This window comes from Monodelphis domestica, chromosome 2, assembly GCF_027887165.1.
Source record: "Monodelphis domestica isolate mMonDom1 chromosome 2, mMonDom1.pri, whole genome shotgun sequence".
Lineage (NCBI taxonomy): Eukaryota > Metazoa > Chordata > Mammalia > Didelphimorphia > Didelphidae > Monodelphis > Monodelphis domestica.
The window spans coordinates 35,801,270-35,829,021 of NC_077228.1; the positions used below are offsets into that span (position 1 = coordinate 35,801,270).

Here is a 27,752-nt window from a genome sequence, read left to right on the forward strand (position 1 = left end):
GGAGAACGGTGTTTCCACTGGAACGCATGCAGGGTCAAAGCGGGAGGCCACAGGGAAGAACTTGAGAACAGGAGGCCGGGGAAGCCTGAGCTATTCGTCATTGCTCTTCAGTGCTTTCAGTCATGGCTGACCTTTCATTATTTGACAGATGAGGAAATGGAGGTAAATCAAGTGAAGTGACTTGTCCAGGGTCATACGGCTAGTGTCCGAGTGGATTTGAATTTTGTTTTTATGGACGCCAGACCTGGTGCTCACACCTGGGGACACCCAGCTGCTGATCAGCTAGCCGAAGGACCCCCATTTTGCAGCCTGTCCCGCCCCCCACGCTCTGAGAAATTCTGATTTCATTTGTGTCTCAGCTATTTGTCATCCCCGGACCCTAAGCCTTCCCCACAGCCAGGCTTCCCAGGAGCTTCCCACACGGCTTTTGGCTGCAGGGCAAGGGGTCCACAGACGCCATCTTCTGTGAAGGAAGCCTTATTTCCTCTGGATGGTGGCGAGGGAGGCGGGATCTGCATTCTCAGTGCGAGCCTCTGCAAGGCCTGCTTCCCAGGAAGATGGCGCCGGGTGTACCCAGAGCGCAGCCCAGGGCCTGGCTGCAGAATCACGGGGCTGCCTGGGTCTCACGGATGTGCGTCCCCGTCTCGTGTCCGCGGGGCCCTCATTCTCACATACGTGTAAAGTGCATTTTGATCTGGATTCTGAACTAAAACACTCCACGGAACAAGCCTCGGACATCTCTGGGGGAACAAACGGAGAATGATACAAATGATACACAAAACTAGCACGTGCCAGGCACGGACTGCCTTTCTATAAGGACATCCCGAGAGCCACACGCCGGGAGAACACCAGGCCTAAGGGGACTCAAGTTCAAATCCGCTTCCCATCAGCCGTGTGCCTCGGGCAAGCCCCTACCTTTGGGGGGCCCGTTTCGGCATCTGCCCAAGCTGGAGGAGGAAATGGCAAACCGCTCCAGCGTCTGCTCAGAAAAAGCCCTGTGGGGTCGGCGTCGGACCAAACGCCACCACAAGCTCGCGGGCCGCCAAGGGAGCCACGAGTGTTGCTGCCCAAGTAGGGGCATCGCGGGAACATGGCCGTGTCCTCCAAATGGCTTTGGGGATGATCTAGCCCAACGGCTTCTTTGACCGTCTTCCCATCGCTGCCCTCCCCCAACCCCCCGGCGCCATGCTGTCACTGCAGCTCGCCTGCTCCTATCTGAAAAGGGAGGCACTCAGCGGACGGGCTGCCCAAGGCCTGGAGACTCCACAGCGGCTGACCCGAGGCCCTCAGTATAGGGGTGTGGGGGGGTGGCAGCCTGCCGCCCCCATCTAGGAGTGCGACGGTCCTCCACGTGAAGATGAACAGATGCACGTCTAGAGGGGGAGCAGGAGACGGGCAAGAAGAAAGGACTCCTGTTTCTTTCAATGTTTATTATCCATTAAAACCAAAACTTTGAATCCATTTTCAAAATTAAGTGAACAGAAAACTGATCGTTCCTGCACAGCTTTTTAGGACATGCCCAGGGGCGAAGGTAAAGGCCGGCCCACGGGCATGACCACACGGATTGTCCTGGCTGTCCAGGACGAGGGGCCGACGGGCCTCGGACAATGAAGGCCTTTACTCACATGGTCAGCCATCCATATCGAGGAGAGCACTCGAGGCAGGCTGGGGAGGCGACCGGACGCTCTGCACACGCACACCGCCGTAGCGCCGACAGATCCCTCCTCCGAGCCTCGCCGCTCCCCGCGGGCAGGCCTGCACCGTGCCCGTGGCCGGGGGTTCTTGAAAGCTATGCGAAAACAGTATAAACTCCGGTAGGGCAGACGGAGCCGACGAGCCCTCGTGAGGGGGGCCGTCAGGTAGGCTTAGAAGCAGGTAGCGGGTCCTCGAGGACGAGGGACGCTCGAGAGAGGGAAGGAGCGCCCGCCTCGAGAACGTCCCCGACGCCCATGATGTACTCAAGTGTGGACTGTTAGGGATAGAGACGTATCCATGTTCAATAATTATCAGGAAATGGCAGTAAATAGAGAGGGCTCATAAAGTCTTTATCCAACTTTAAACTTTGATAACTTAAGCTATGCACAATAGAAATACATTGGTAAACATTATAAAAGCTAAATTCTCCAAGTTATTTATGAAGCACTGTTAACTGTGGGTTAACTATTATTCCTCTTACTTGTGGGTTTATAGATTCATGTTTGACTACAGGTTAATTTTATAGAATTAATTTTTAAAAACATAATTCATTAAATTACTGAATAGGAACTGAAAAACTAGCCTGAAAAAATGTGTTCAAAATGATGGCAGTTATAATGAAGGTTAAAAAACCAAGCTGTAAGGTTCTAACCCTTCCATTTCAGCTTCTATCCTGTGGATGTATCAAGTTATTCAACTTAAAGGTGTTCAAGGGTTAAATCTAGAGTGTTTTGAGTTTTTAATGTTAGATGACATTAATGACAATAGTTAATACTTATGGAGCACTTGCTATGTGCCAGGCACTGTGCGTGGGAAGGCACTTTTCACGTATGACCTCGGTAGATAACCAAAAGATGAGACTGTCACCCAAACTTCAGACTGATGAATCTTGAGGCAGAATCTTTGCCCAAGTTTGCTGGACTAGCAATAGTGGGTCTTCTCCGAGACTATCATGCAAGACCAAAACCAGTCTGGCTTACTTAGAATTCCCAATCACTTTCAGAAGATGATTAGGATAAAACAAACTTTAAAAAATTCTATCTGGAAAAAAAAAATCTAGTTTGCTAGATGCTAAATTTTAACGAGCTATGTGGTCTTACTACAAAGCTGGGAATACATGTCTGATCCAGGCCCAGAGTTCTATTAAGTTCACAATGGGCATTTACAACTTATTTAAAAATGATTTCAAATCAAGGCATTCTGTTCAAGTTTAAAGCAGTAATACCACCACAAAGCTCAACATAGAAGCGTTCACAGTTACAAATACCTTATGGAAACCCACTGATGGAAGTCAAGAACCATACATTAGCTGCTAAGTGCTCATTTTTGAAGGCAAATAAATGCTTGATTTAAAAAAGGTAAAAATTAGACAGGAAGAAACACTTGGGTAAGTCCTTTAAATTGTTCTGGAATATTTCTATATAGGCTTCATCAAGACTACTCAGAGTAAGCACCCATAATCTAATTAATTAGTACTACAAAATCATGTAATTCCTTGTAAATAGAGCATATATAAAAAATATTGGAAATACAAAAGAAACCAGATGGTAAAAGAAAATAGTTCAAAATCTTAGTCACTATGAATGAACCCAATGTAACTCTGACAACTGGTGGGAAAAGGCCTGCTTTCACACCCTGCTTGAGCTTTCATGTTAAAGTGTGCTCCGTTTAAGCCCAGAACCTAATTTAAATGAGCCAACCAACAACAAAGTCAGAGCGACAATCTTAATCAAGGTTTTCTTCAAAGGTCATCATAATGTCACTTTGCAGATTCATATCAATGGTGCTCGCCATCTGTAGAAAAAAAAATGAAACAAATGTTTAAAAATAAGACAGAAGTAGTCATGTGGGGCACAATAAAACCTTAAGCAATCTGTTCAGAATTAATTGTATAGTAGGTTAGTTCTTTCCCATTTTGCCAGAAGCATTTTATTATTTTAATCTTCCTTTTCTGAACAGATTCTAGATTAAATTTTTACTTCATATTAAAAAAGTGAAGAAAGCACTATTAATTTTAACAAATTTACTAGCCACATGAAGAGTAAATTACAATACTGTGGGTGGCCTGTGAGCGTGGCTGGAAAACATTCAAATAGACAATAATAGGTTCCATGAATTAAAACAAAACAATTTTAATCCTGATCTAATTAAAACATCTAAATGATGCAAAGATCAGACTCCCAAGCATCTGGAGAAGGACCAAAGCTTCAAGTCTGACAATACTACATCGTAGCTCACAGGGCTATGAGCCCTGCAGGCCACCAGAAGCCCCTAGGGGAGGCAGTTTCCAGAGGGGATGGCAGTAAGCTGTTACCAAAAAAACTAATACATTAAAAAAATTTTTTTTCTTAAATTAACAGTGAAAAAGAGGATAGTACTGAGAAAACAGGGAAGAGGGGTAAAATGGGGTAAATTGTATCACCTTAAGAGGAACAACCCCCCCCTTTCCCCCAACAAAACACCTATTACAGTGACGTGGAGGATGAGGGTGATGACAGGTAAATAAGGTAAAAACTTATTCTCACTGAAATTGTCTCAGAAAAGGAAAAACACAGCCAGACTCCTTGGGGTATAGAATCCTACCTTAACTTACAAAGAAGTAGAAGAGGTATAGGAAAGGGGGTGCTGAGGAGGGGAAATGGGTGTGTATGATTAAAAGCAAACACTTCTGTGGAGGGAGAGAGTAAATGGAGAGAGAAAGTGCAGGATTAAAAGGAGAAAACAAGATGAAGGAGATGGTAATATATAGATTATTATATATAATATAATATACCATACAGATGGTAATTATAACTGTGAATGGGAATGGGAAGACCCCGCCCCCCCAAAAACAGAAGTGGACAGCAGTGGATTAAAAACCAAAATCCTACAAAATGTTATTTACAAGAAACATATCTGAGGCAGGTAGACACATACAGAGTAAAAGTAAGGGGACGGAGCAGAATCTATTGGGGTTTAACTGAGATAAAAAAGCAGGATTAGCAATCCTGATCTCAGACAAAGGCAAAGCAAAAAAATAGATCTAATTAATAGAAATAAGGAAGGTTATTACATTTTAAATGGTACTATAGGCAATGAATGTATAACACAAATGAACATATATGTACTAAATGGTACAGCCTCCAAATTTTAAAAGTAGAAACTAAATAACCTTAAGGGGATGGGGTGGTCAAAGAATAAATTATGGAAATAATCAATGACTTCATTAAAGACGATAGCTTAAAATTTATGGGAAACGGCTAAAGCAGTACATATGGGAAAATCCCTGAATTCTTACATTAATAAAATAGAAAATACAGATCAATGAATTGGGCATACAACGAAAAATAACAAAATAGAAAAAGGACAAATTGAAAACCCCTAATTAAAAATCCTAGAAACCAAAGGAGAAATTAATAAAATTGAAAGAGAACTATTTAACTAATAAGACTAGAAAGTTAGTTTTATGAAAAAAAAAAAAAACCACACCATTAAATAGAAGGAACATTGGTTTTTAATTTAATCAAATTATTATTAAAAAAGGGAAAATTAAATGACCAGTATCAAAAAATGAAGGGTAAATTTAACTCTATGATGAGGAAATTAAAGCAATTATTAGGAGCTATTTTGCCCAATTATATGACAATAAATCTCATAATCTAGGGTGAAATGAAACAAAAATATAAATTGCCCAGATTAGTGAGGAAATAGAATATTTAAATAATCCCATCTCAGAAAAAAAAAATTGAACAAGCCATTAATGAACTCCTTAACAAAAAATCACTAGGGCTAGGTGAATTCACAAGTGAATTATAAAATATTTGAAGAACAATTAATCCCAATACTAAATTTGGCAAAACAAGCAAAAAAGGAGTTCTTCCAAATTCTTTTTATGACACAAATATGGTACTTCTACCTAAGCGAGGAAGATCAAAAACAGAGAAAAAAAAATGACAGACCAATATACAAATAAAGACCAAGGAATATCAATGAAAAATTCTTAAATACTAGCGAAGAGACTATATAGCAGCATATTACAAGATTACATACTATGACCAGGTGGAATTTATAACCAGAAATGCAAGGCTGGTTTAAATATAAGGAAAACTATTAGCATAATTGACCACATTGTGAAGACAGGATTAACTCTCCCCATGTCTATTTTTAGCTAATGAAATCAAGAACTTAAAAGTACTCCTACTTAACACAAAGTAAGAAAATTCACAAGTCACTTACTAGAGTAAGCTCACACCTCCAAAGGCTAGTGCCCACCCCCACCACCCCTGGGAAGTGCTCGGCAAATTGAAAGACTGCCATTGGTTTCTGTGAAGAAGGGGGAATGACAGGAAGTGACGTTGGAAAAAAAAGGAGCATAAAAAGGAGAGTCCAGTATGGTCTAGAGCATTCCTTTCCTGGCTTCTGGAGAGATTGGTCCCAGAGATGAATTCCTTTCCTTGGCTTCTGGAGCGAGTGGCTGAGATCCCTGCCTTGGCTTGGAGGAGACCTTTTCTCTGGATCCTGTATTGGCTTGCTGGGTGAGTGGCTGAGATTTCTGCCTTGGCTTTCGAGGAGGCTGGAACTCTGGCTAAAGACATCACTGGGACCTCTGGTTGAGGATTACTGGGAAATCCACGCGGAGATAAGGGATTTGGAAGCCCCTGCTGGGGCTGAACCTAGCTTCTCAGGAGAAGGGTTGGTAGGCTTATTAGAACCTGTCTCTTAATCTACATTTACACTTTCACTCTTTCCTCCTCTTTGTAAATAAGTGCTGCTAAAAGTCATTTTGACTTAAGTTATAATATTTTTAAATTAGCAACCACAATATTACTTTGTAATTCTCATATTTAGCATAAAACCTAAATTTAAACTAATGTTATTTGGCAGACCACAAAGATTTGAAGAGCACCCTCAATTTTCTGATAATTTTCTTCACCTTACTATCTCTAAATTATCTCTCAGTCAGATTTTAATAACTAATTCTGGACTCAAAACCTACAGCTGTTGGTCTGCTTGCTGTGGGGAAGGGTAAGTGCTAAATGTTTTTTAATGAAAAAAATTTTAAATAAATCTTTCCCTCTTGAACTAAAAACAGCTGAATTACTGACTGCTGCCAGGTAAGCTGGCTATTTTTTTGTAGGCCTTCAGTGCTCCACTTGGGTAGATGCTTCCAACCCTCCCTTTGCCTCAGGGAGGAAGCAACCCTGCCCCCACAAGCTTCCATCTTGGAGCCCAGAATTTTTTAAAGTCTTTGCAAACTCTATGTGTTTCTCCTAGGGAGAACAGTCAGTGGAAACAGGAGCAATTAAAACTGCTCCTTTAATCCAGAAAAGCATTCAAATCCATTAAGATTAAAATACCAGCAAACTCTATTTTGCTGCCAGGGGAGCTTGGAGAAGAGGCTTCCTGGAAGCATGTGGCCCCTGGCATTTTTACCCCTGGGGGGTGGGGGGAGGAGAGAATAGAAAGCTCTCCCAAACCTCCTATCTAAAATACAGGCTGGACTCTTGAGAGCTTTACCTATAAGAAAGTATGTTTTAGTTTGCCTAAAATAGAAAGCTTTTGTTTTTTTCCTATTGTCCCTCCTAAATTTAGTTTCAGGTTAAAGCTTTTTGCCAGCTCACCACTCAAAAGCTAATTGATTAGGGTATATCTGTACATACAACAATGTTTCTTTCTCTGAAGTCTCTAGGAGACCCCACCCACTAGCTTTGTGAAACCCTAACCCCTAGCCAGTAGTGCCACCTACTGACAAAAAATAGAACTGCAAGCAATTGAAAACTAAATAGGCAACTAAGCATGATACTGGGCAACATAACTGAAACTGGGAAAATGTTTCTTGCTTATCAAAAATAGCTCATGATCCCAGAGATCATTTCATGATGGCTTTATTTAACAATGCTCCTGGGCATACTTATAATAACATGATACACTGCAGTTTAACTATCCCTCTTTTAAGAAAAAAACTGGTAAAATAACCTGAGTAACCTTGAGATTTAGATGAGAGATTGATCTCGGCCTCGTCCTATATGATGCATTTCCTGTCCAATCTAACCAATCCCTCCCACTACTCAACCAATCCTTGATCTCCAAGCCCACCTTAAAAGACAACTAGAAAATCTCAAGTGACCTTGAGAAGACACTGAAGGATAGTATGGTGAGGGGGTGTCCTCAAGACTTATATAAAAAAACCTTGAGAAATCCAGAGTCAGAAGAGATATTTATCTGTCCATATTTGTCTTGTTCTAACTACCTCTAAATCTACCCAGATTCTTCCTACCCAGCCATACACCCTTTGCCCCACCCCCAAGATAGAGAAATTCAAGCAAAATACTCCCTCCTTTGAAGATGAATCTATTATAGATATTAAAAAGCTTGAAAGCAGTTATTGGACATATGATGCTTCATTTCTAGATACAGAAAATTTGCTCCAAGCTTTTTTGACAGAAAAAGAGAAGAATAAATGCATCTCTCTTGCCAATCAGGTCCAGGGGAAAAGAGCAATTCATTGGCCCAAGCAAGACCCCAAATGGAATATTAAGGATGAGTAAGGCTATGTAAAACTATGCCAGGCTAGAGAGGCATTACTAACAGCAATGAGAGATTGTTCTGATAGGCCTGGTTACATGGATAAAGTTTGAGAATATTAAGCAAAAAAAAAAAAAGATGAAAATCCCTCCCAGTTTATGGATATACTTATTGAGCTGGGAAGTAGATATATAGACCTGGATTGTTCCAGAGAAAGGGATATCAGACAAATAAGAAAAAAATTTGTAGAGACCTGCTGTAAAGTGGTGAAAGATTATTTTAAAACCAACTGCCTAAACTGGTCTAGCATGGACCTTAAAGTAGCAGTTTACGTATTTAACAGTCACCAGAGGAAAGATGCAGATAATCGTGACTCAGTAGGGGTATTAAAGAAATTAAGATTTTAAAAGAAATTGAAAAAGAAAAACCAAATCAAGCAGTGGCCATAACCCATTTGCAAGAATCCAAAAATAAAACATCAAAGTGTAGAAAAAGAGGTCACAATGTTAAACTGCAGAAACTGGAATCAGGTACTCAATAACATAAATTTTAGGAATAATGATAATTTCAGAAATAACAATTATAGAAATAACAACAATAATAATCATGATAGAAATAATGATAGATAATAATCCAAATGAATCAAATCAAGACTTGCAAGAATATATCCAAAATGGTGCTCATCCACACTATACTCAAGAGTGGAAATCCCCCTCAATGTGGGGAATCCCAGAAAAATGGCTAAGGATCTTTATGAAGGTCTGAGAGGGGAGAAAGGGCTCTGGAATCAGAGTGAAACCTTTGATATTTGCTACCTATACTTCTTTCAGACAGTTAGGAGGTGAAGGAGCCTCCCACCTTTGAAATACCAGTTGATATACCTGAGTCTCTCTGGGCCACCTTCCATAGGCCTACTCATATCAGCTCTTCCTGTACAAATTAAAACAAAAGGTGGCCCACCTCCATCTATTCCTCAGTATCCTCTACCAAAAGAGGCAATTAAGGGAATTATTTCAGTAATAAATTCACTAATTGAGCAAGGAATAATAAATCCCATGCAAATCCAAATATAATATACCAAATCTACCTATAAAAAAGCCAAAATCAGGCATAGATGGAAAACGTGTATATAGATCTGTACAAGAATTAAAGGCAAATAATCAGGTTATAAAGAGAGCCTGTGGTTCCAAGCCCAGCCATAATTATCTCCTCTATTCCTAGCACAGCCACATATTTTACTGTATTAGATCTGTGCTCGGCATTCTTCTTAATACCAATTCATGAAAATTCCAGAAATATATTTGCCTTCACTTGGAAAGGTTCCCAGAAAACATGGTGCTGGTTACCTCAGGGGTTAGTGGACAGTCTTACATTGTAGATGATTTGCTCTTGGCCTCACCAAATGCCACAATATACCAAGAAGATAGCCAACATCTTCTATTCTATCTTCTCTACACAAGAGAGGCCACAAGATGTCTCCCCAAAATGGAATATTTAGGGTTCATTTTAATTGCTGGTGTGTGCTCCTTTTCCCCTAAACTCACTGAAGATATTAAAAAATTAAAAGCCCCCTCCACTAAGAAACAGAGTAATTTTAGGAGCAAAGAATTTTATAGACAGTGGATCCCTTGCTATGGGGAAATCACTAAACCCTTTACAGTTCTGACAAAAAATTCAGTCCTTGAACTGTTTAGATTAGAGGTGGAACACCTGTCAGCTCTTTCAAAATTAAAACAGGCTATCCTGTCTGCCCTTGTTCTAGACGTCCTAGATAACAAAAAGCCATTTACTCTGTATTTATAGGAACAGAGAGGCATAGCTTTAGGTGTTATATAACTCAAACTTAATGACCTCTTCAACGTCTAGTTGCTTACTATTTGGCCCAGCAGTTTCATGAGCACCACACCATGTCTTAGAGGCATAGCAGCTACAGCTTTATTAGTAACTAATTCTGCTGATTTAGTATTGGGATGTTCATTAACCATAATGTGCCCACATGAAGCCAAAGCTAAGGCATAGAACACAGGCATTTTCTGACCAAAGACTCACAAGATACAAGATAACCTTGTTGGGCAATGAGAATATTACCTTAAAATGTGATTCAACTCTTAACCCTGCCACCTTGCTTCTAGATTTACCAGTTTCAGGAGAACCATTACATAGCTGTGAATCTTTACTGTCCATAGCTAAAAAGCCTCAAGATATCATACCTAGCAGATTGGCTAACAGGACAGCAAAGGAAAATAATGAATGCTGGAGGGGATGTGGCAAAGTAGGGACATTAATTCATTGTTGGTGGAGTTGTGAATTGATCCAACCATTCTGGAGGGCAATTTGGAATAATAAAGTGGAATAATTCCATGGAGACTGGAACAACCTCCAGGAAGTGATGCAGAGTGAAAGGAGCAGAACCAGGAAAACATTGTACACAGAGACTGATACACTGTGGTACAATCAAACGTAATGGACTTCTCCATTAGTGGCAATGCAATGTCCCTGAACAATCTGCAGGGATCTAGGAGAAAAACACTATCCACAAGCAGAGGACAAGCTGTGGGAGTAAAAACACCGAGGAAAAGCAACTGCTTGACTACAGGGGTCGAAGGGATATGACTGAGGAGAGACTCTAAATGAACACTCTAATGCAAATACCAACAACATGGAAATGGGTTCGAATCAAGGACACATGTGTTACCCAGTGGAATCGCACATCAGCTATGGGAGAGGTGGGGGGGGAGGAAAAGAAAATGATCTTTGTCTCCAATGAATAATGTTTGAAAATGACCAAATAAAATGTTTAAAAATAAAAAAAAATTTTTTTAAAGCCTCAAGATAAATCTCCTGGACACTCTTTTAGACTACCCAGACTTAGTCATATTCCTGATGGTTCTTCTTTCATAAGGACTGGCATATGCTACACAGGAGCTGCTGTAGTCACAGAATTTGCCACTGTGTGGTCAGCTCCACTGCCCTCAGATATAAGTGCTCAAGGTGCTGAACTGATAGCTTTAAAACATGCCTGTATAATTGCCAAAGATAAGAAGGCAACAATTTACACAGATTCTAGATACGCATTCAGAATATGTCATGCAGTAGGTATACTATGGTTCCAAAGGGGATTTTTAACATCAGCTGGAAAATGCATTGCAAATGCAGAAATCATGAATGAAGTTCTTTTTGTTTTCCAGCTCCCTGAAGTCCTAGCTGTAGAGTTAATTTCTCTCCCCATATAGGTGTTACTGACCCTGTCTCTATGGGAAACCACTGGGCAGATACTGCAGCAAAGCTTCCTGCTTCTGAAGGACCTGAATTAATTTTAACTTTGGCAACTAGTAATGAATCAGATTTAACCCTTTCCTATAAAGAACAGGAAGTGGAAAAATGGAAACAAAAGTTCAAAGCAAAACAGACCAATGGAGTATGGGTGGCATCCGAAGGAAAACCCCTGCTCCCTATAAGTTTTTATCATCAAATTTGTTTATCCATTCAGAGAGATCTTAAAGACTATGATTGGAAAATTGTGCACTGAGATTCACTTAAAATGGCCTGAAATTCTCTCTCTACTCTATTTTAGCTCCAAAGCAGGCCCAGGGGAGATCAATAAATCTCACCACTTGAGATGCTTTTTGGACATCCTCCCATACAAACTAAGCATTTTTCTCCCGCATATACATCATGGGGGGGGGGGGGGTACTTCTATTGCTTCAAAAATACAGGACTTGCAGATCAAACTGTGAATCCATGAATCCAAAGTGGCGGTACAAGCAGGACCAATAGACCACTTCATGACCTAACCTAGGAGACAAGGTGTACATTGTGAAGGGTACTTAATATTGTGATAAAACATCTGGAGATCAGTTTGGTAAAGCTACATTTATTTATTACTGAGGAGAGGTTTGGATAGGAATAGGAGGAAGGAAATAGGTGAGTATATCTCTTATATTGTATAACTGCCTAAAAATTTAAACCCTATACTAAAATCTCTAAGAAACCCTAAATCTAATAATCTTCTTGCCTGGTAGAGCAGGCCTATCTCGACCTACTCTGTCTAACAGATTATAATTCACTATCTATCTTACCCAAGCTAAATCAATGAGCATTAATCTTCCAACAACCTGCTTAAAGTAATTCTCCTTTAACTATAATAGTGAAACTGCCTATCACAGAAACACAAACAGTTCTGCTCCCTCAAGTTCTGAGGAGAAAAGCCCTCAGGGTGAGGCTCTTTTCCCTCAAAGTGCTGAGAAGAAAAACCCCTCAGAAATAGACTCCTCAAATTAGTATCTAAATTCAAACGCTTACTAGTCTTCTTGACTGAACCAACAAAGAACTCATGTTCCCTAGGAAGTCAGAGAGGAAGAGACCCTTTCTTTTAACTGAATTTTTTTTCTTTTATAGTTGGCCTCTTAGAGAAACAGAGGGCCTATCTGTCTATTACTCTCTCTTAAAGAGTCAAAAGGAGATTTTACAAAACTCTCAACCTGTTACTGCCCCCCTAAAAAGACAAGAGGGCAATTAAGAAAACCCCTTATAACAACATAAAGAACTTCCAGCATACTCGAGCAACTCAGCCTCTCTGGGAAGATCTCAAAATTGGAAAAAAGAATTCTTGGATTCATTGTTCACTGTGAAACAAGTAATTTCTATCAACACTGATTAACTGTATCCTGTCACATGCATTGAAGATAAAAGTCCATAAGACAACTGCTGTTTTGGCTGGCACATTGACTTCCTGAATTTTTCATTGTGTTTCCTTTTATGTGCAATAAGGATATTTGATTTTTACCTTTTTTATATTCAATATTAATAAGGTTTTGGATTTTGAAGGATAATTTAAAATACCTTTTAGCTCTAATATCAATTCATACCTCAAAGCTTTAGACTATGGCAGGAAACCTGCCATTGACTGATAACTATTGTGGGACTGTGATTAATAACTATGTCTGATTCCAGGAGAAGGGATCACAAAAGAGCCATTGTACAGTGCAAAGAGGCACAAGGTCAAGGAGATCCAACAATCCATGTGGGATTAATGAGATCTGTATCAAGACAGAGTACTTGTTTTGAGGTTCGAGATAATAGCCGTTTGACATATGTCAGACACAGGTCTTCCCCATGACACATTCTGACAAATACCTTAGTCTGGTGGCCATTTTGGCTCCCCAATTCCTGTGAGTGAAGATAAAATCAGTCCAGGGAATAACATACTTCCTTTTTACATCAAAATCTAGTCCCTTTTTTCTCTCTTATAGTATGGCAACTTTCTGTAGTCCTGGCTACCAATGGGTAAGTGCTATATTACTGCATTTGTCTTATAGATGCATGGGACAGAAATCACTTTAATTGGACCCTGATTTAAGGACCTGTTATGGATTTATTCTTTTTTTTACTGATAACTTTTATGTACATAGATTTTGGTATTTTAATTCTGTGAATCTTAAAACTTCTCAGACTCTACCTTAGAACATTTGGTTAAGGCTATTCCCCATATTAAACAATGGAGGTACTTAGTCAGGAATGTATGTGAGAACTTTACACTTAGGCATACTTTAGGGGAAGATAAAAGTTGTAAACTCCTTACTAAACAATGAAAATGTACTTAATTCATACTTATAGTGAGGCCAAGCCCTTAAGCTAGGTCTATTTTTAGATCTAATACAAAAGGGTGCTAAGTATCTACGAAGGTCAAATTAATCACTAAAAGGGCAAGCTTAGCAAAGAGGTGTGAAATACTCAGAAGTTTTAGTCTACCTAGAGAAGGTAATAACAAGATGTGAATTAAGGTGATATCAAGAGGTGAATTAAGAATGGTCAGTCCTTTGGAAAATATCTACTGTGATTGGTAGATGTGAAAATTTAGGGGAGGTGACATAGGAGAAAATTCTCTTTAAAAGGAGGTCAGTGGCTGAACTTAGTTGAACTCAGGAGCTGAACTGGAGGGTCTCTGAACACTAGAGTTTTGCTTGGAACAATCTTGTGGTGAGTGATTAAAGACTGACTTAGTTTTCTCTTTTAAAAGAAAGGCCTAGGCCATTGCCTTCCTATTATTTCCTCTTACTGTGTCTCTCTCCCTTTCTTTAATTCCTTCATTTGTATTAATTAAAATCTTCATAAAACCCAGCTGACTTGGGTATTTCATATTTGGGAATTTTTCCCATGGCAACCACTTATTTTTGATTGAAATCAAGACACTAAAAATTATCTTTATGCTTTTGGCAATTCAAAGTCTTGAACCCATATTTTCACGGTCACAGTTTATGGCAACCACTCTTTTGTCTGTAACAATTCCCAAAATTCATTTTTATCTTTTATTTCTTTTTCTTTTTTAATGTTTTTTTTTGTTTCTTTGGACACTTGATTCATATACCCCGTAATTCAACCACACTATATGGTGAGTTGATCCTGGTGTTTGTCAACATCCTCCTTGGGGGGGAATTTTATAATTTTAGTAAAATCAAAGATTTTAAAATAATTTTTTGAGAGAAATTTCAGGAAAAGAAGCTGTAAATCTTGAAATCTCTCAGACTTGTGAATGTTAAAAATTTCCCCATCGGGGAATTCTTAATTGGAACAAATTCCCTACTGAGAAACATTCCCCATTTTGATGTGAGAACTCGCCAGGATCAGAAATGGGAGGACCTCTACTCCAACCGTACTTAAGACTGCTTTAGGGGAGAAAACTCCTTGCTAAACAATGAAAGTACTTGGATCCATGCTTATAATAAGGCAAGGAGTTCTTTGAGCCAGGCCTGTTTTTAAAATTGATACAATGGGATGCTAGGTACCTAAAAGGGTTGGGCAAGTTTTCTCTTGATGAGATTAGTTGACTCAGCTGTGTTTTCTCTAGTTCAGACTTACTGAGGAGATTGGTAGACACAGCAGCATTTTTTCTGATTCAGACTTACTGAGAAGATTGGTCGACTTAGCAGGAATTTAGATGGGCAGTCCTTTGGAAAGCATCTACAGTGATTGGTAGATGTAGGGACTTAGGGGAGGTGACATGGGAGAAAAACCCCTATATAAGAAAAAGCAGAATCTCTTGAGGAGATATCCTTTTGGAGGATCTCTTGGGAAGAATCTCTTGAGAGAGGCTCTGGAGAAAGGCCCTTTGGAACAGTCTCTGGCTGGAAGGCTCTCTGGTGAAGTCAGCCGAGATGGAGCTGGCCTGGTGTCACTAGAATCCTTGTTTAGACAGACCTTGTGGTGAGTGTTAAAAAACTGACTGATTTCTCTCTTAAGACTCAGGTCCAGGCCATATTGGCTTGAGGCCCTTCATACTTATTCCTTTCTTACTCTCTCTCTTTCTTTGATTACTCATTGTATTGTTAATTAAAATCTCTATAAAACCCAATTGACTTGGGTATTTGAACAATTGGGAATATTTCCCTGGCGACCACCTTATATTTGATTTAAAAACCAAGACACTGTAGTGAAACATATTTTCTAAGGTCAAATTTACTCAACCTCCCTTATATCTATCACAATTTATATCTTCTACCATTTTAACTCACTACAGTTTAAGACCTCAACCATTTTAAATCTAACAAAGCTCTCCAACTCCTTGAATCAAAAAAGTGAACTGTTTGGAGAAAGTGCCATTAAAGAAACTACATTGCATCAGAAGATCCAGAATGAACTTTGGGATATAAATAATTGAACTGAAAGGGGTTGAACATATCATTTATTCTGAATGTTAACTCTTATGCCAAAGGGGACTGCCCCCAAATTGGCTTTTTGTCAATGCACCTAGCAAACATTGGTTTTTCTCTCTCTCTTCTATTTCCCTCTCACCTCCAACTATTGTAGATTCCTCTTAGTAAGTGCAATATTGTATGTACCTTTAGCTAGAAAATCGTTGGAGGTATAATTTAGTTACATTAAATGATACATTGGGGAGACTAGTCTCCCAAGTGGGTCGGTAAAGACAGGATTAACTCTCCCCATGTCTATTTTTAGCTAACGAAATCAAGAACTTAAAGTACCCCTTCTTAACACGAAGTAAGAGAGTTCACAAGTCACTTACTATGGTAAGCTCACACCTCCAAAGGCTAGTGCCCACCCCCACCACCCTTGGGAAGTGCTCGGCAAATTGAAAGACTGCCATTGGTTTCTGTGAAGAAGGGGGAATGACAGGAAGTGACGTGGAAAAAAAAGGAGCATAAAAAGAAGAGTCCAGTATGGTCTAGAGCATTCCTTTCCTGGCTTCTGGAGAGATTGGTCCCAGAGATGCATTCCTTTCCTTGGCTTCTGGAGTGAGTGGCTGAGATCCCTACCTTGGCTATGGAGGAGGCTAAAACTCTGGCTAAAGACACTGCTGGGACCTCTGGCTGAGGATTACTAGGAAATGCACATGGAGGATTTAGGGAAGCCCCTGCTGGGGCTGAACCTGGCTTCTCAGGAGAAGGGCTGGTAGGCTTATTAAAATTTGTCTCTTCATCTACATTTACACTCTTCCCTCCTCCTTGTAATTAAGAGGTGCTAAGCCATTTTGACTTAAGCTATAATATTCTTAAATCAGCGACTATACTATTACTTTGTAATTCTCATATTTAGCATAAAACCTAAATTAAAAATGTTACATCAATAACCAAATAGAAATCACATGATTACCACAATAGATGTAGAAAAAGCTTTTGACAAAATACAACACACATCCCTATTAAAAACACTAGAAAGCATAGGAATAAAACTAATAAGTAGTATTAATCTAAAACCATCAGCAAGTATCATCTGCAATGGGGATAAATAAGAAGCCTTCCTAATAAGATTAGGAGTGAAGTAAAGATATCCATTATCACCACCATTATTTAATATTGTACTAGAATTGCTAGGTATAAGAAAAAAGAAATTGAAGGAGTTTAAGTAGGCAACAAGAAAACCAAACTATCACTCTATAAAGATATGATGTTATACTTATAGAATCCTAAAGAATCACAAACTAAACCCACAAAAATCCTCAGCCTTTCAATATATTATAAACAAAGGCCAGAAGCAAGAATCAGAAAAAGAAATTTCATTTAAAATCACTCTAGGTCGAAAGAGCTTTCCTTGAAAGTAACTCGGCCAGTCTCTGGGCACTCAACACAGACTGTGGAAGAGGAGGTGGCTGCTTTGTTTTTTTTTCCCTTCCCTTTTTTGGCTCTGGGATCTTTCGGCCCACACCACCTGAACCTAATCTCATCAGGAGCCCTCAGAGTCCAGGCAAGCCACAACCCCTCCCCCCTTAGAGAGCTGGGTCTTCTGAAAAAACAGAAACCTAGAGGCGAAGTCAAGATGGCAGCCTAGAAGGAGCATAGACCTGGCAGCCTGGCCAGAGCTTTAGAGATCCTCCATATCTGCTCCAGCCGTCCAGGAAGTTTAAAACTCAGAATAAACCCATCCCAAATAAGCTGAACTCAATCCCATCAAAAGTCTCCAGAACATAGGGAAGCCCAGGCTCCCCATCCATCCTCACTGACTGCTGAACTTTAAGCCAATCAAAAGCCTCCAGAGGACAGGAAAGCTCAAACCCCCAACAACCCTCCCTCAGAGATTACACCAAGAGATCCTCTGTTAAAGCTCCAAGAGGGGAGACTGATAGAAGTCCCTAAAAAAACAAAAAAATGAGAGGAACAAGAGCACAGACAAATACAGGGAGGAAAGAAGGGGTGAATTTGAACAAACAACAGAAACAGAAGAAAGAAACTACAATAGACAGCTACTACTCACCAAATGGAACAGAGGGGGAGAGATCAGCAAACGATAAACCAGAAATCCCAGCGAATTGGATACAGGCTGTGGAAGAACTCAAAACACAGCTAAGAGAAGCTGAAGACTTGGGAAAAGAACTTAAAAATTAAGATAAGTCATCTGGAAACAGAGGCACTTGAACTAAAACAAGAAAATAGTGTCCTGAAAGCCAAAATCATCCAGCTGGAAAATGAGGCAAAGGAGATGAAAGATGAAGCAAAGGAGATGAAAGACGAGATAAAGAGGATGAAAGACAGTCTTCAAAGAAACTCAGACCAGAAGGAAAAAGACGACCAAAAAGCCAAAGATGAAATCCAATCTTTAAGAACCCGAGTAAAACAACTAGAATCAAGTGACCTCACAAGGCAGCAGGACACTATAAGACAAAACAAAAAGAATGAAAAAATTGAGGAAAATGTGAAGCATCTCATTCACAAAACAGACGATTTAGAAAATCGTTCAAGAAGAGACAATTTAAGAATAATTGGACTACCAGAAGACCACGACAAAAGAAAAAGCCTGGACATAATACTAGAGGAAATTATCCAGGAAAACTGTCCCGAAATCCTAGAACAAGAGGGGAAAGTGGAGATTGAAAGAATCCACAGATCACCCCCTGTTTTTAATCCCCAACTGACAACACCAAGAAATATTATAGCCAAATTCAAAAACAATCAGATAAAAGAACAGGTATTACAAGCTGCCAAAAAGAAACCATTCAGATACCATGGAAACATGGTGAGGATAACACAGGATCTGTCTGCATCCACACTGAAGGACCGAAAGCATGGAATATGATATTCCGGAAAGCAAGGGAACTAGGCCTACAGCCAAGAATAAAATACCCATCAAAACTGACTATATTCTTACAGGGGAAAGTATGGTCATTTAACACAACAGAGGAATTCCAAGCGTTCATAAATAAAAGACCAGACCTGAACAGCAAATTCGAAGTCCAACCACAGAATTCAAGAGAATCATCAAAAGGTAATTAAAAAAGAGGGGAAAAACAACAACAACAACAAAGGTTTTTTTTAAGAGACTCAATAAGTTAAAATGATATGTATCCCTATAAGAAAAGAGGTCATTGGCAACTCTTAAAAACTGTTGCTATCACCTAAGCAGCTAGAAGAACTACACTCAGAGGGAACAGTGACAAACTGTATAGGATGAAAGGACAAGACATAAATAGGTATATAGATATATGCATGCATAAATACATATACATGTGTATGTATATATATATATACACATGACTAAAGCTAAAAAAGAAAAGAGGTTATGACTAAAAGAAATGGGAAAAGAAACAAATGGGGGTAAATTTATATGTCACAAAGAAGCTCATGGCGGGAGGGGGGAGAACATCGATACACTGGAAGGGTAAAGAGGTCGGAGATAGGAAATATTCAACTCTTACGTACTTTGAAACTGACCCAAAGAGGGAAGAACAATCCAATCCATTGGGGAAGAGAATAGATTTGCGCCCTATAGAGGAGTAGAAGGGTAAAAAACAGACTGGTGGGGAGGGAAGCAGTACAAGGGAGGGAGAGGGTGGGGGGGGGGATTTTTAAAAAGACTACAGGGGAAAATAAGGGAGGGAATTAGAAGGGAGGGGGGTAGAAAGGGAAATACAAGGGGGACTGATTTAAAGTAAATCACTGGACTAAAAGGTAGAGCTGAAGAAGAAAGGTTAGAATTAGGGAAGGATATCAAAATGCCAGGGAGTCCACAAGTGACAGTCATAACATTGAACGTGAATGGGATGAACTCACCCATAAAACGTAAACAAATAGAAGAATGGATTAGAATCCAAAACCCTACCATATGTTGTCTTCAAGAAACACACATAAGGCGGGTTGACACCCACAAGGTCAGAATTAAAGGATGGAGTAAGACCTTCTGGGCCTCAACTGATAGAAAGAAGGCAGGAGTGGCAATCATGATATCTGATAAAGCCAAAGCAAAAATAGACCTGATCAAAAGGGATAGGGAAGGTTATTATATTTTGTTAAAAGGGACTTTAGATAATGAGGAAATATCACTAATCAACATATATGCACCAAATAATATAGCACCCAAATTTCTAACGGAGAAACTAGGAGAATTGAAGGAAGAAATAGACAGTAAAACCATATTAGTGGGATACATCAAATTAAAAGGCTTTTGTACAAACAAAAGCAATGTAACTAAAATCAGAAGGAAAACAACAAGTTGGGAAAAAATCTTCATAAAAACCTCTGACAAAGGTTTAATTACTCAAATTTATAAAGAGCTAAATCAATTGTACAAAAAATCAAGCCATTCCCCAATTGATAAATGGGCAAGGGACATGGATAGACAGTTTTCAGATAAAGAAATCAAAACTATTAATAAGCACATGAAGAAGTGCTCCACATCTCTTATAATCAGAGAGATGCAAATCAAAACAACTCTGAGGTATCATCTCACACCTAGCAGATTGGCTAACATGACAGTTATGGAAAGTAATGAATGCTGGAGGGGATGTGACAAAGTAGGGACATTAATTCATTGCTGGTGGAGTTGTGAACTGATCCAGCCATTCTGGAGGGCAATTTGGAACTATGCACAAAGGGCGATAAAAGAATGTCTACCCTTTGATCCAGCCATAGCACTGCTGGGTTTGTACCCCAAAGAGATAATGGACAAAAAGACTTGTACAAGAATATTCATAGCTGCGCTCTTTGTGGTGGCCAAAAATTGGAAAATGAGGGGATGCCCATCAATTGGGGAATGGCTGAACAAACTGTGGTATATGTTGGTGATGGAGTACTATTGTGCTCAAAGGAATAATAAAGTGGAGGATTTCCATGTGAACTGGAACAACCTCCAGGAAGTGATGCAGAGCGAGAGGAGCAGAACCAGGAGAACATTGTACACAGAGACAAACACACTGTGGTATAATCGAATATAATGGACTTCTCCATTAGTGGTGGTGTAATGTCCCTGAACAATCTGCAGGGATCAAGGAGAAAAAAACACTATCCATAAGCAGAGGACAAACTGAGGGAGTAGAAACACCGAGGAAAAGCAACTGCCTGACTACAATGGCTGAGGGGACATGACAGAGGAAAGACTCTGAGCGAACACTCTGATGCAAATACTAACAACATGGCAATGGGTTTGAGTCAAGAACACATATGATACCAGTGGAATCACGCGTCGGCCACGGGGGGAGTGGGAGGGAGGAAAAGAAAATGATCTTTGTCTTTAATGAAAAATGCATGGAAATGATCAAATAAAATACTATAAAATTAAAAAAAAAAATAAAATCACTCTAGGTCTATGATGGCGAACCCATGGCATGTGTGCTGAAGATGGCATGCAGAGGCCTCTCTATGGGCACAAGCAGACACCTGGCTTGGCCAGCTAGGAGACAAGCTCTGCCCCCAAATGCAGGAGGTGGGGCATTCCTTCCTCTTTCCACAACTGCAGGGGAGTTGGTTCAGAGTTGCTCCAGTGTGTCCCACCCTCCCCCCAAACCCCCCAGCTCCAGGGAGCCAAGCAGTGCAGTGGCACAGGCCATTCCCCTTAGATTGGTGATAGATTCTCCCACCTAACACCCTGCAAAAGGTACAAAGTCCTTTTAATCTTTGTGGATCCTTATTGGGTGAATAGAACAAGTAACAGTCATGCTTTTGTAAGCCAAGAATTGATAGGGTCTAGGCCCTCCTGATTGCACTGACCCCAATTAAAATAACCCCCTGAGCAAATCTAGGGCTGAGCCCCATTCACCAAGCCCTGAGCCCCATTCACCAAGCCCTATGGGGATAGGCTAATCAGATCTTCCCTAAACCTTCAAAGGAAGATGGAGAAATCACACATCTGGCCCAAAGGGAGGGATCCTGATCTAAACATGGGAGGGTCCCCATAGAGCCATCCTATCCACCTCTACTGCTGTAATACTGGAAGGTCAGAATACATGGACTCATGTCTCTTGCATTAAATCCTCTATTCCCCGCCCCCCCCCCCCCCCCAAATAGGTGGCAGTCTTCTAGGTTTGTGAAGAAAATCCCAGGAGCTGCCTGAATGGCCAACCAAATGTCTGAGGCTTCTAGAAAATCAGCTTTCACTTTTACTAAATATCCCCAGGCCCAGCAATATAAATGCTTTGCTAAGGGTTGAGTAACTGACTCTTCTCCTTTTAATATGACTCATGCAATGTATAGAAATTGCACTGGGAACTCTGTCATCTCCAGGAAGGGAATGACGAAGTATTCCTCTAATTGTACTGGTATCCTCAGTGGTCACATGCTCGCAGTCTGGCAAGGCATGCAATGGGGGGTGGGCACTGGCACCCAGTCTGGGGAAGGTGGGGCATGGCATAGGGTCCTGAAAAAGGTCCAAAAGGTTGCCCGTTACTGCTCTAAAAAATATAAAACACTTGGGTATAGATTTCCCTTGACAAACACAGGAATCATATAACCACAATGACAAAACATTTTCTTCTTTTTTTAATGTCATGTAAATCATGCTTTCATATTGGTCACTGTTGTAAGAGCAAACTCATAACCAAAACCCCAGAATAAAACCATGAATACACTGATGTGAAAGAGGACTCCAACAGTTCTTTTTCTGGAGGGTGATAGTATCCCCATCATAAGTTTTTCAGGATTGTCCCAGGTCAGTGCATTGCTGAGAGCAGCCAAGTTTTGAGGGATAGTCATCATCCAATATTGCTGTTATTACAATGGTCTCCTTGTTCTGATTATTTCACTCTGCTTTAGTTCCTGCTCAGCTTTCCAGCCTTTTTATGAAATCATCCTGCTTATTTCTTATAGCACAATAGTATTCCATCACTAAAATGTTCTACAATTGGTTCAGTCACTCCCCAATGGATGGTCATGCCCTCAATTTCTCATTTTTTTTGCCACCACAAAAAGAGCAGCTATAAATATTTTTGCACAAGTAGCCCCCTCCACCCTTTTTATCTCTTTGGGATATAGACTCACTAGTGGTATTACTGGATGCACAGTTTATAGCCCTTTGGATATAGTTCTAAACCGCCCTCCAAGAATTGTCAGATCAGTTTACAACTCCACCAGCAATGTATTAGTGTCCCAATTTTGCCACATTTCTTCCAACATTTATCATTTTACTTTACTCTCATACTGGCCAATCTGATAGGTACCTCAGTATTGTTTTAATTTGCATTTCTCTAATCAAGAGTGATTTAGAACATTTGACAGAACACTTTTCACACAAATAAAGTCATATCTAAACAATTAGAAAAACATCAATTGCTCATGAGTAGGCAGATTTAATAAAAATGACAATACTACCTAAATTCATTTTACTTATTCAGTGTCATACCAATAAAGCTACCAAAAGATGATTTTATAAAATTTTATTATAGAATGTTATAGAACTAGAAAAAATAATAAAATTCATCTGGGAGAAGAAAAGATCAAACATATTAAGAGAAGTAATGAAAAAAAAAGTGAAGGATGGCCGAGCAGCAGTACCAGATCTTGATTATAAAAACTAGGGGAATATAGAATAGTTTGCCTGGCAGATCTAGGGAGAAAGGAAGAATTTATGACCAAACAAGATATAGAGAACATTACAAGATGTAAAATTAATAATTTTGACTCTTAAATTAAAAAGGGTTTTTTTACAAACAAAATCAATGTAAAGGTAAAACAACAAACTGGGAAAAAATTATATCAGCAATTTCTCTGAGAAAAGTCTCATTTCTCAAATATATACAGAACTAAGTCAGTTTATAAGAATATAAGTCATTCCCCAGTTGACAAATGGTCAAAGGATATGAATAAGTTTTCAGATGAAGAAATCAAAACTATTAATAATCATATTTAAAAAATGTTCCAAGTCCTTCAACTTGAGAAATGCACATTAAAACACTTTTCAGATTGACTAATATGGCAGTAAAGTTGATAAATGTTGGAGGGGAGGTGGCAAAATTGGACACTAATGCGTTGCTGGTGGAATCATAAACTGATCCAACCATTCTGGAGGGCAATTTGGAACTATGCCCAAAGGGCTATGAAGCCACACCTTTGATTCAGTAATACCACTACTAGCTCTGTATCCCAAAGAGATAAAGGAGGGGGGGGGGGGGGGGAGAGAGTCCACTTGTACAAAATTATTTATAGTTGCACTTTTTGTGTAGGCAAAGAATTGGAAAACTGAAGAGATGTCCCTCTATTAGGGAAAGGCTGAACAGACTGTGGTATCTGATGGTGATAGAATACGATTGTGCTGCAAAGGAATGATGAACTGGAGGATTGGAGGAAGCTGGAAAAGACCTTCAGGAACTGATGCAGAGTGAAATAAGCAGACCCAGGAGAATATTATACACAGGAACTGCAATATTGTGGAATGATCAAATGTGATATGATTCTGCTATTAACAGCAATACAGTGAGCCAAGACAATTCTGAGGGACTTAGGACAAAGAATGCTGTTCACTTCCAGAAAAAGACCTGTTGAGTCAGAATGCAGAAGAAAATATGCAGTTTTTCACTTGTTTATGTGGGTTTATGTTTTGGGGTTTTGGTTTTATATGGAAACATGTGTTGCAGCATGATAGTACACATACGTCCCAGATCAAATTGCCTGGCAGCACTAGGAGTGAGGAGGGAGACAATTTGCATCCTAAAACTTCAGAAAAAGTTATGTGGAAATTTATTACATGTAATTGGTGAAATAAAATATCTTTAAAATGAAAAAAGAAAAAGTCAAGACAATTGCTGATGGACACTGAGGGACCTGGTGTGAAAGTGGGGTTTAAGGACACTGGCAGTGATTACAAATTAAGCTGCTTTATAAAAGAAAAGCCAGAAAGTTCCATGACATAGGGAGAAAAAGTGATCATGAAGGACAGGAGGACAAAGCAGAAAAAGTTCGCCTTGGGGAAAAGGAAACTCGGAGGTGGCCTCTGGACTCCCCTGACTAGGGCATATGCCCCAGCCAGTCTGGAGGCTCCTTGACCTCTTCAAACACCAGAGCAGGACTCTTCACACCCCAGATACTTCAGTTGACATCCGTATGATATTAAACTGAACCCCACACTAAGCCATTCCCTAGCCCTGTTCAGACCCAGGAACGGCAGTGAGGAGAGGGGCCTCCAACCATCTCCTTTGAGACCAACAGTGCCCTGATAACGACTTTTAGTGTGGTGGTACAACACCAGAGAGACCCTGGATAAACAACTGTAATAACTAAAATTACAAGGCTGGTAGTAGCGTAATAACTTTATTAAATCAAAGGAGTAGTTGTAGTAAAAAGGGAAAGTAGGAGAGGTAGAGATACTTGGCTTTCTAATCTATGGTCACCATTCGTGGGCCTCTAGCTAAACTCCAACAAGCATTCATTCTGCTCTCCACACTCATGCCAAAAATGTTGTTTATTCCTGCTCGGTCTCCCCTTATAAGCTCTTTTCTCCACCCACTCACTCACGTGTCACACCTCAAGAACCAATCATATTTTCCTGGGCTGCCTGGGGGGCAGTGCCTGGGGAATCAGCTTCCTGTTTCTGTGGTTCTTTACTTCCTTTCTCTGAGGGCTTGTCCATGCCTGAATTTACTCAGTGGTCTTTGACCTCCAGGTCGCTGAGAGATGCAGGAACCAAAGGGTCTCAATGCCTGGGGATCCTGACTTAGAGAAGAGGCACAGAGGCCAAAGAACATAAGGAAGCATGAGGAAGCTGAGGGCTAAGAGGGCCTGGGACTGGAGTGAGCCTCAGGGGCTGCTGGAACTTTCACCTCACTGGGCAAGTGGCCCGCAGACCCGTTTTACTTACTGCTTCCCTTCTCCTGCGCTCTTGCTCTTTCTTTCTCGCTAAGTTACGGTCTTTGATGAGCCTGGGGTCTTGCACTTCCAGGGGTGCTGGATGTGGCTTTTGGTCTTCAGGATAACACTCGTTTCGAATTTTATTTGGATTGTTGTCAAAGTGCCTTTAAAACAACATTTTTGTTTCATCAGAAAATATTAAAAGCGATTATCTCTAAAGCCTAGAAACAATCTCCTATTTTACAATGAGGCTGTAAAGTGACTAGCTTTATGAAAACAGGCCATTCAGGGGTTTTGTTCAGTGTGTGGATTTACATCACCCTGCTATTCTCTTCTCCAGAAAGTTATGTAAAAGTTGTGGCCGGAATGGTGTTCCCCAAATAAGGCCTGTGTCTCTGGGCCCTTCTCATCTCATTGCTGCAGATTGACACAGACTGACAGGAGGAGAGAAAGGGGGGCTCTGGAATTCACCCCATTCCACCAATTCCCAATGAGAAGGGGGAGATCCACAAAGTGCCAAAAGCAGGGTTCCTCTGGGACTCCCAGGAGAACCCAAGGAACACAGCTGTGCTGGGCCACAGTGGCCTGGGTGCCATTCTTAGCCCTGCCATGGCATAGGCCTCTCCTTCTTCAACAGGAAATTGGGGTGCTCCGGCTTCTAACCCATCTTTTTGGATGGTTCCCCTGTAGCTGCGTTCTTTCCTTCCTTTAATGATAAACTTCCTTCCCTGGAGATGCCTTCGATTCCCCAGGGCCATCTGGGCTCTGTAACTCCAGAGGCCGTGTTGGGCCACCTTCATCCCCCCCAACACCTAGCCTGGCACACTTGTTGTTCATTCATTTTCACTTGGGTCCAACTCTGTAATCCCATTTGGAGTTTCTTTGGCAAAGATTCACAAATGGTTTGCTATTTCCTTCTCCAGGTCATTTTATAGATGAGGACACTGAGGCAAACAGAATTAAGTGACTTGCCCAGAGTCACTTGGTTATTGCCTGAAGCTGGATTTGAACTTCCTTCTTTTTGACTCCAGACCTGCACCACCTAGGTGTCCTGCCTGAAAACAGTAGAGGCAATGAATGTTCAGTTGAGAAATTAATCTCTTTCTATTCCATTTTATTGTTACTTTTAAAGAGCAATTCTGTGATTAAGATAGGAGCTGTGTATTCAAACAAATGTGTAAAATACTTGGTACAAACCATAGAAGAAATGCTACATTTAAAATTTATGCCCTTAGTAATCTCATGAATCACAGACCTGTGTTTATCTGGATGGGTTTTTGGTTCCTTTGGATCTTGACCCAGCTGCTTCCTTATTTGCTCCTGGGTTCGGGTCTTCACTTCCTTTTCCATTGCTGCTTTCCTGAACTGCCGGAAGAGATCATCCGATGATTTTGATAAGACTGAAGTTGTAACTGTTTTTCCTAAATTTGTCCAAGAATCCACATTCTTGATCTTTATGTCCTAAAAGAAACGTTTTAATTGTTGGTGCAACCAGGATAAGAAGGAAAGGTATTAACTGGGATGGGAACACACAACTAGATTTTGTATCAAATATTCCAGATAAAGATCAGATCGCCAAAGATATACACTCAGCTAGAAAGTCTCCCTCCAAAGATTCTGTCCTCAAAAAAAAAAATCCAAATTTTGATAACAAAAAAAGGAATGCTCTGGTATCAGTAATAAAAGAATATCAAAAGAACTCTGAGTCTGATAAAAACAAGTCTCTATTTCCCTCTTACTGGTGATAGTTAAGACAATCTACATTTCCAATTTCGAACAGTTTTTACTAGTCCAGGAATGGTTCTGATCAAAGAATTAAGTAGCACATTTTAGAGTTCATTAAAAACAAACAAGTATTTTTTGGTTATGGGCTGCTTTTTTTGGGGAGAGGGGAGGCTGGAGGTGGATGTGGGAGATAGAGGAGAGGAGGTTTAGAGCAGACCCAAGAAGGAATCCCAAGGGCAGAAGCCCCCTTCTGATTAAACCCTCTGAGATGATGCGTCTTTGAGCTGCCAGTGGCCCTGGATAATGTATTGGGGGCAGGATTCAAAC

The 27,752-nt window shown here is 40.3% G+C and overlaps 1 protein-coding gene across 5 annotated transcripts in view; it reads right to left on the bottom strand.

Moving 5' to 3' along the window:
- Nucleotides 1-1,415: 1,415 nt before the first annotated feature.
- Nucleotides 1,416-27,752, bottom strand: part of BRDT (bromodomain testis associated) — a 68,084-nt gene continuing 41,747 nt past the window's right edge. For all 5 annotated transcript variants that reach the window (XM_007480336.3, XM_007480337.3, XM_007480332.3 and 2 more), the window contains 3 exons: nucleotides 26,956-27,161; nucleotides 25,711-25,864; nucleotides 1,416-3,489 (listed from right to left, as the gene is read on the bottom strand). In XM_007480336.3, coding sequence (XP_007480398.1) covers nucleotides 3,421-3,489; nucleotides 25,711-25,864; nucleotides 26,956-27,161 — 429 coding nt within the window. In that variant the 3' untranslated portion in view covers nucleotides 1,416-3,420. The remainder of the gene's footprint in view (nucleotides 3,490-25,710; nucleotides 25,865-26,955; nucleotides 27,162-27,752) is intronic.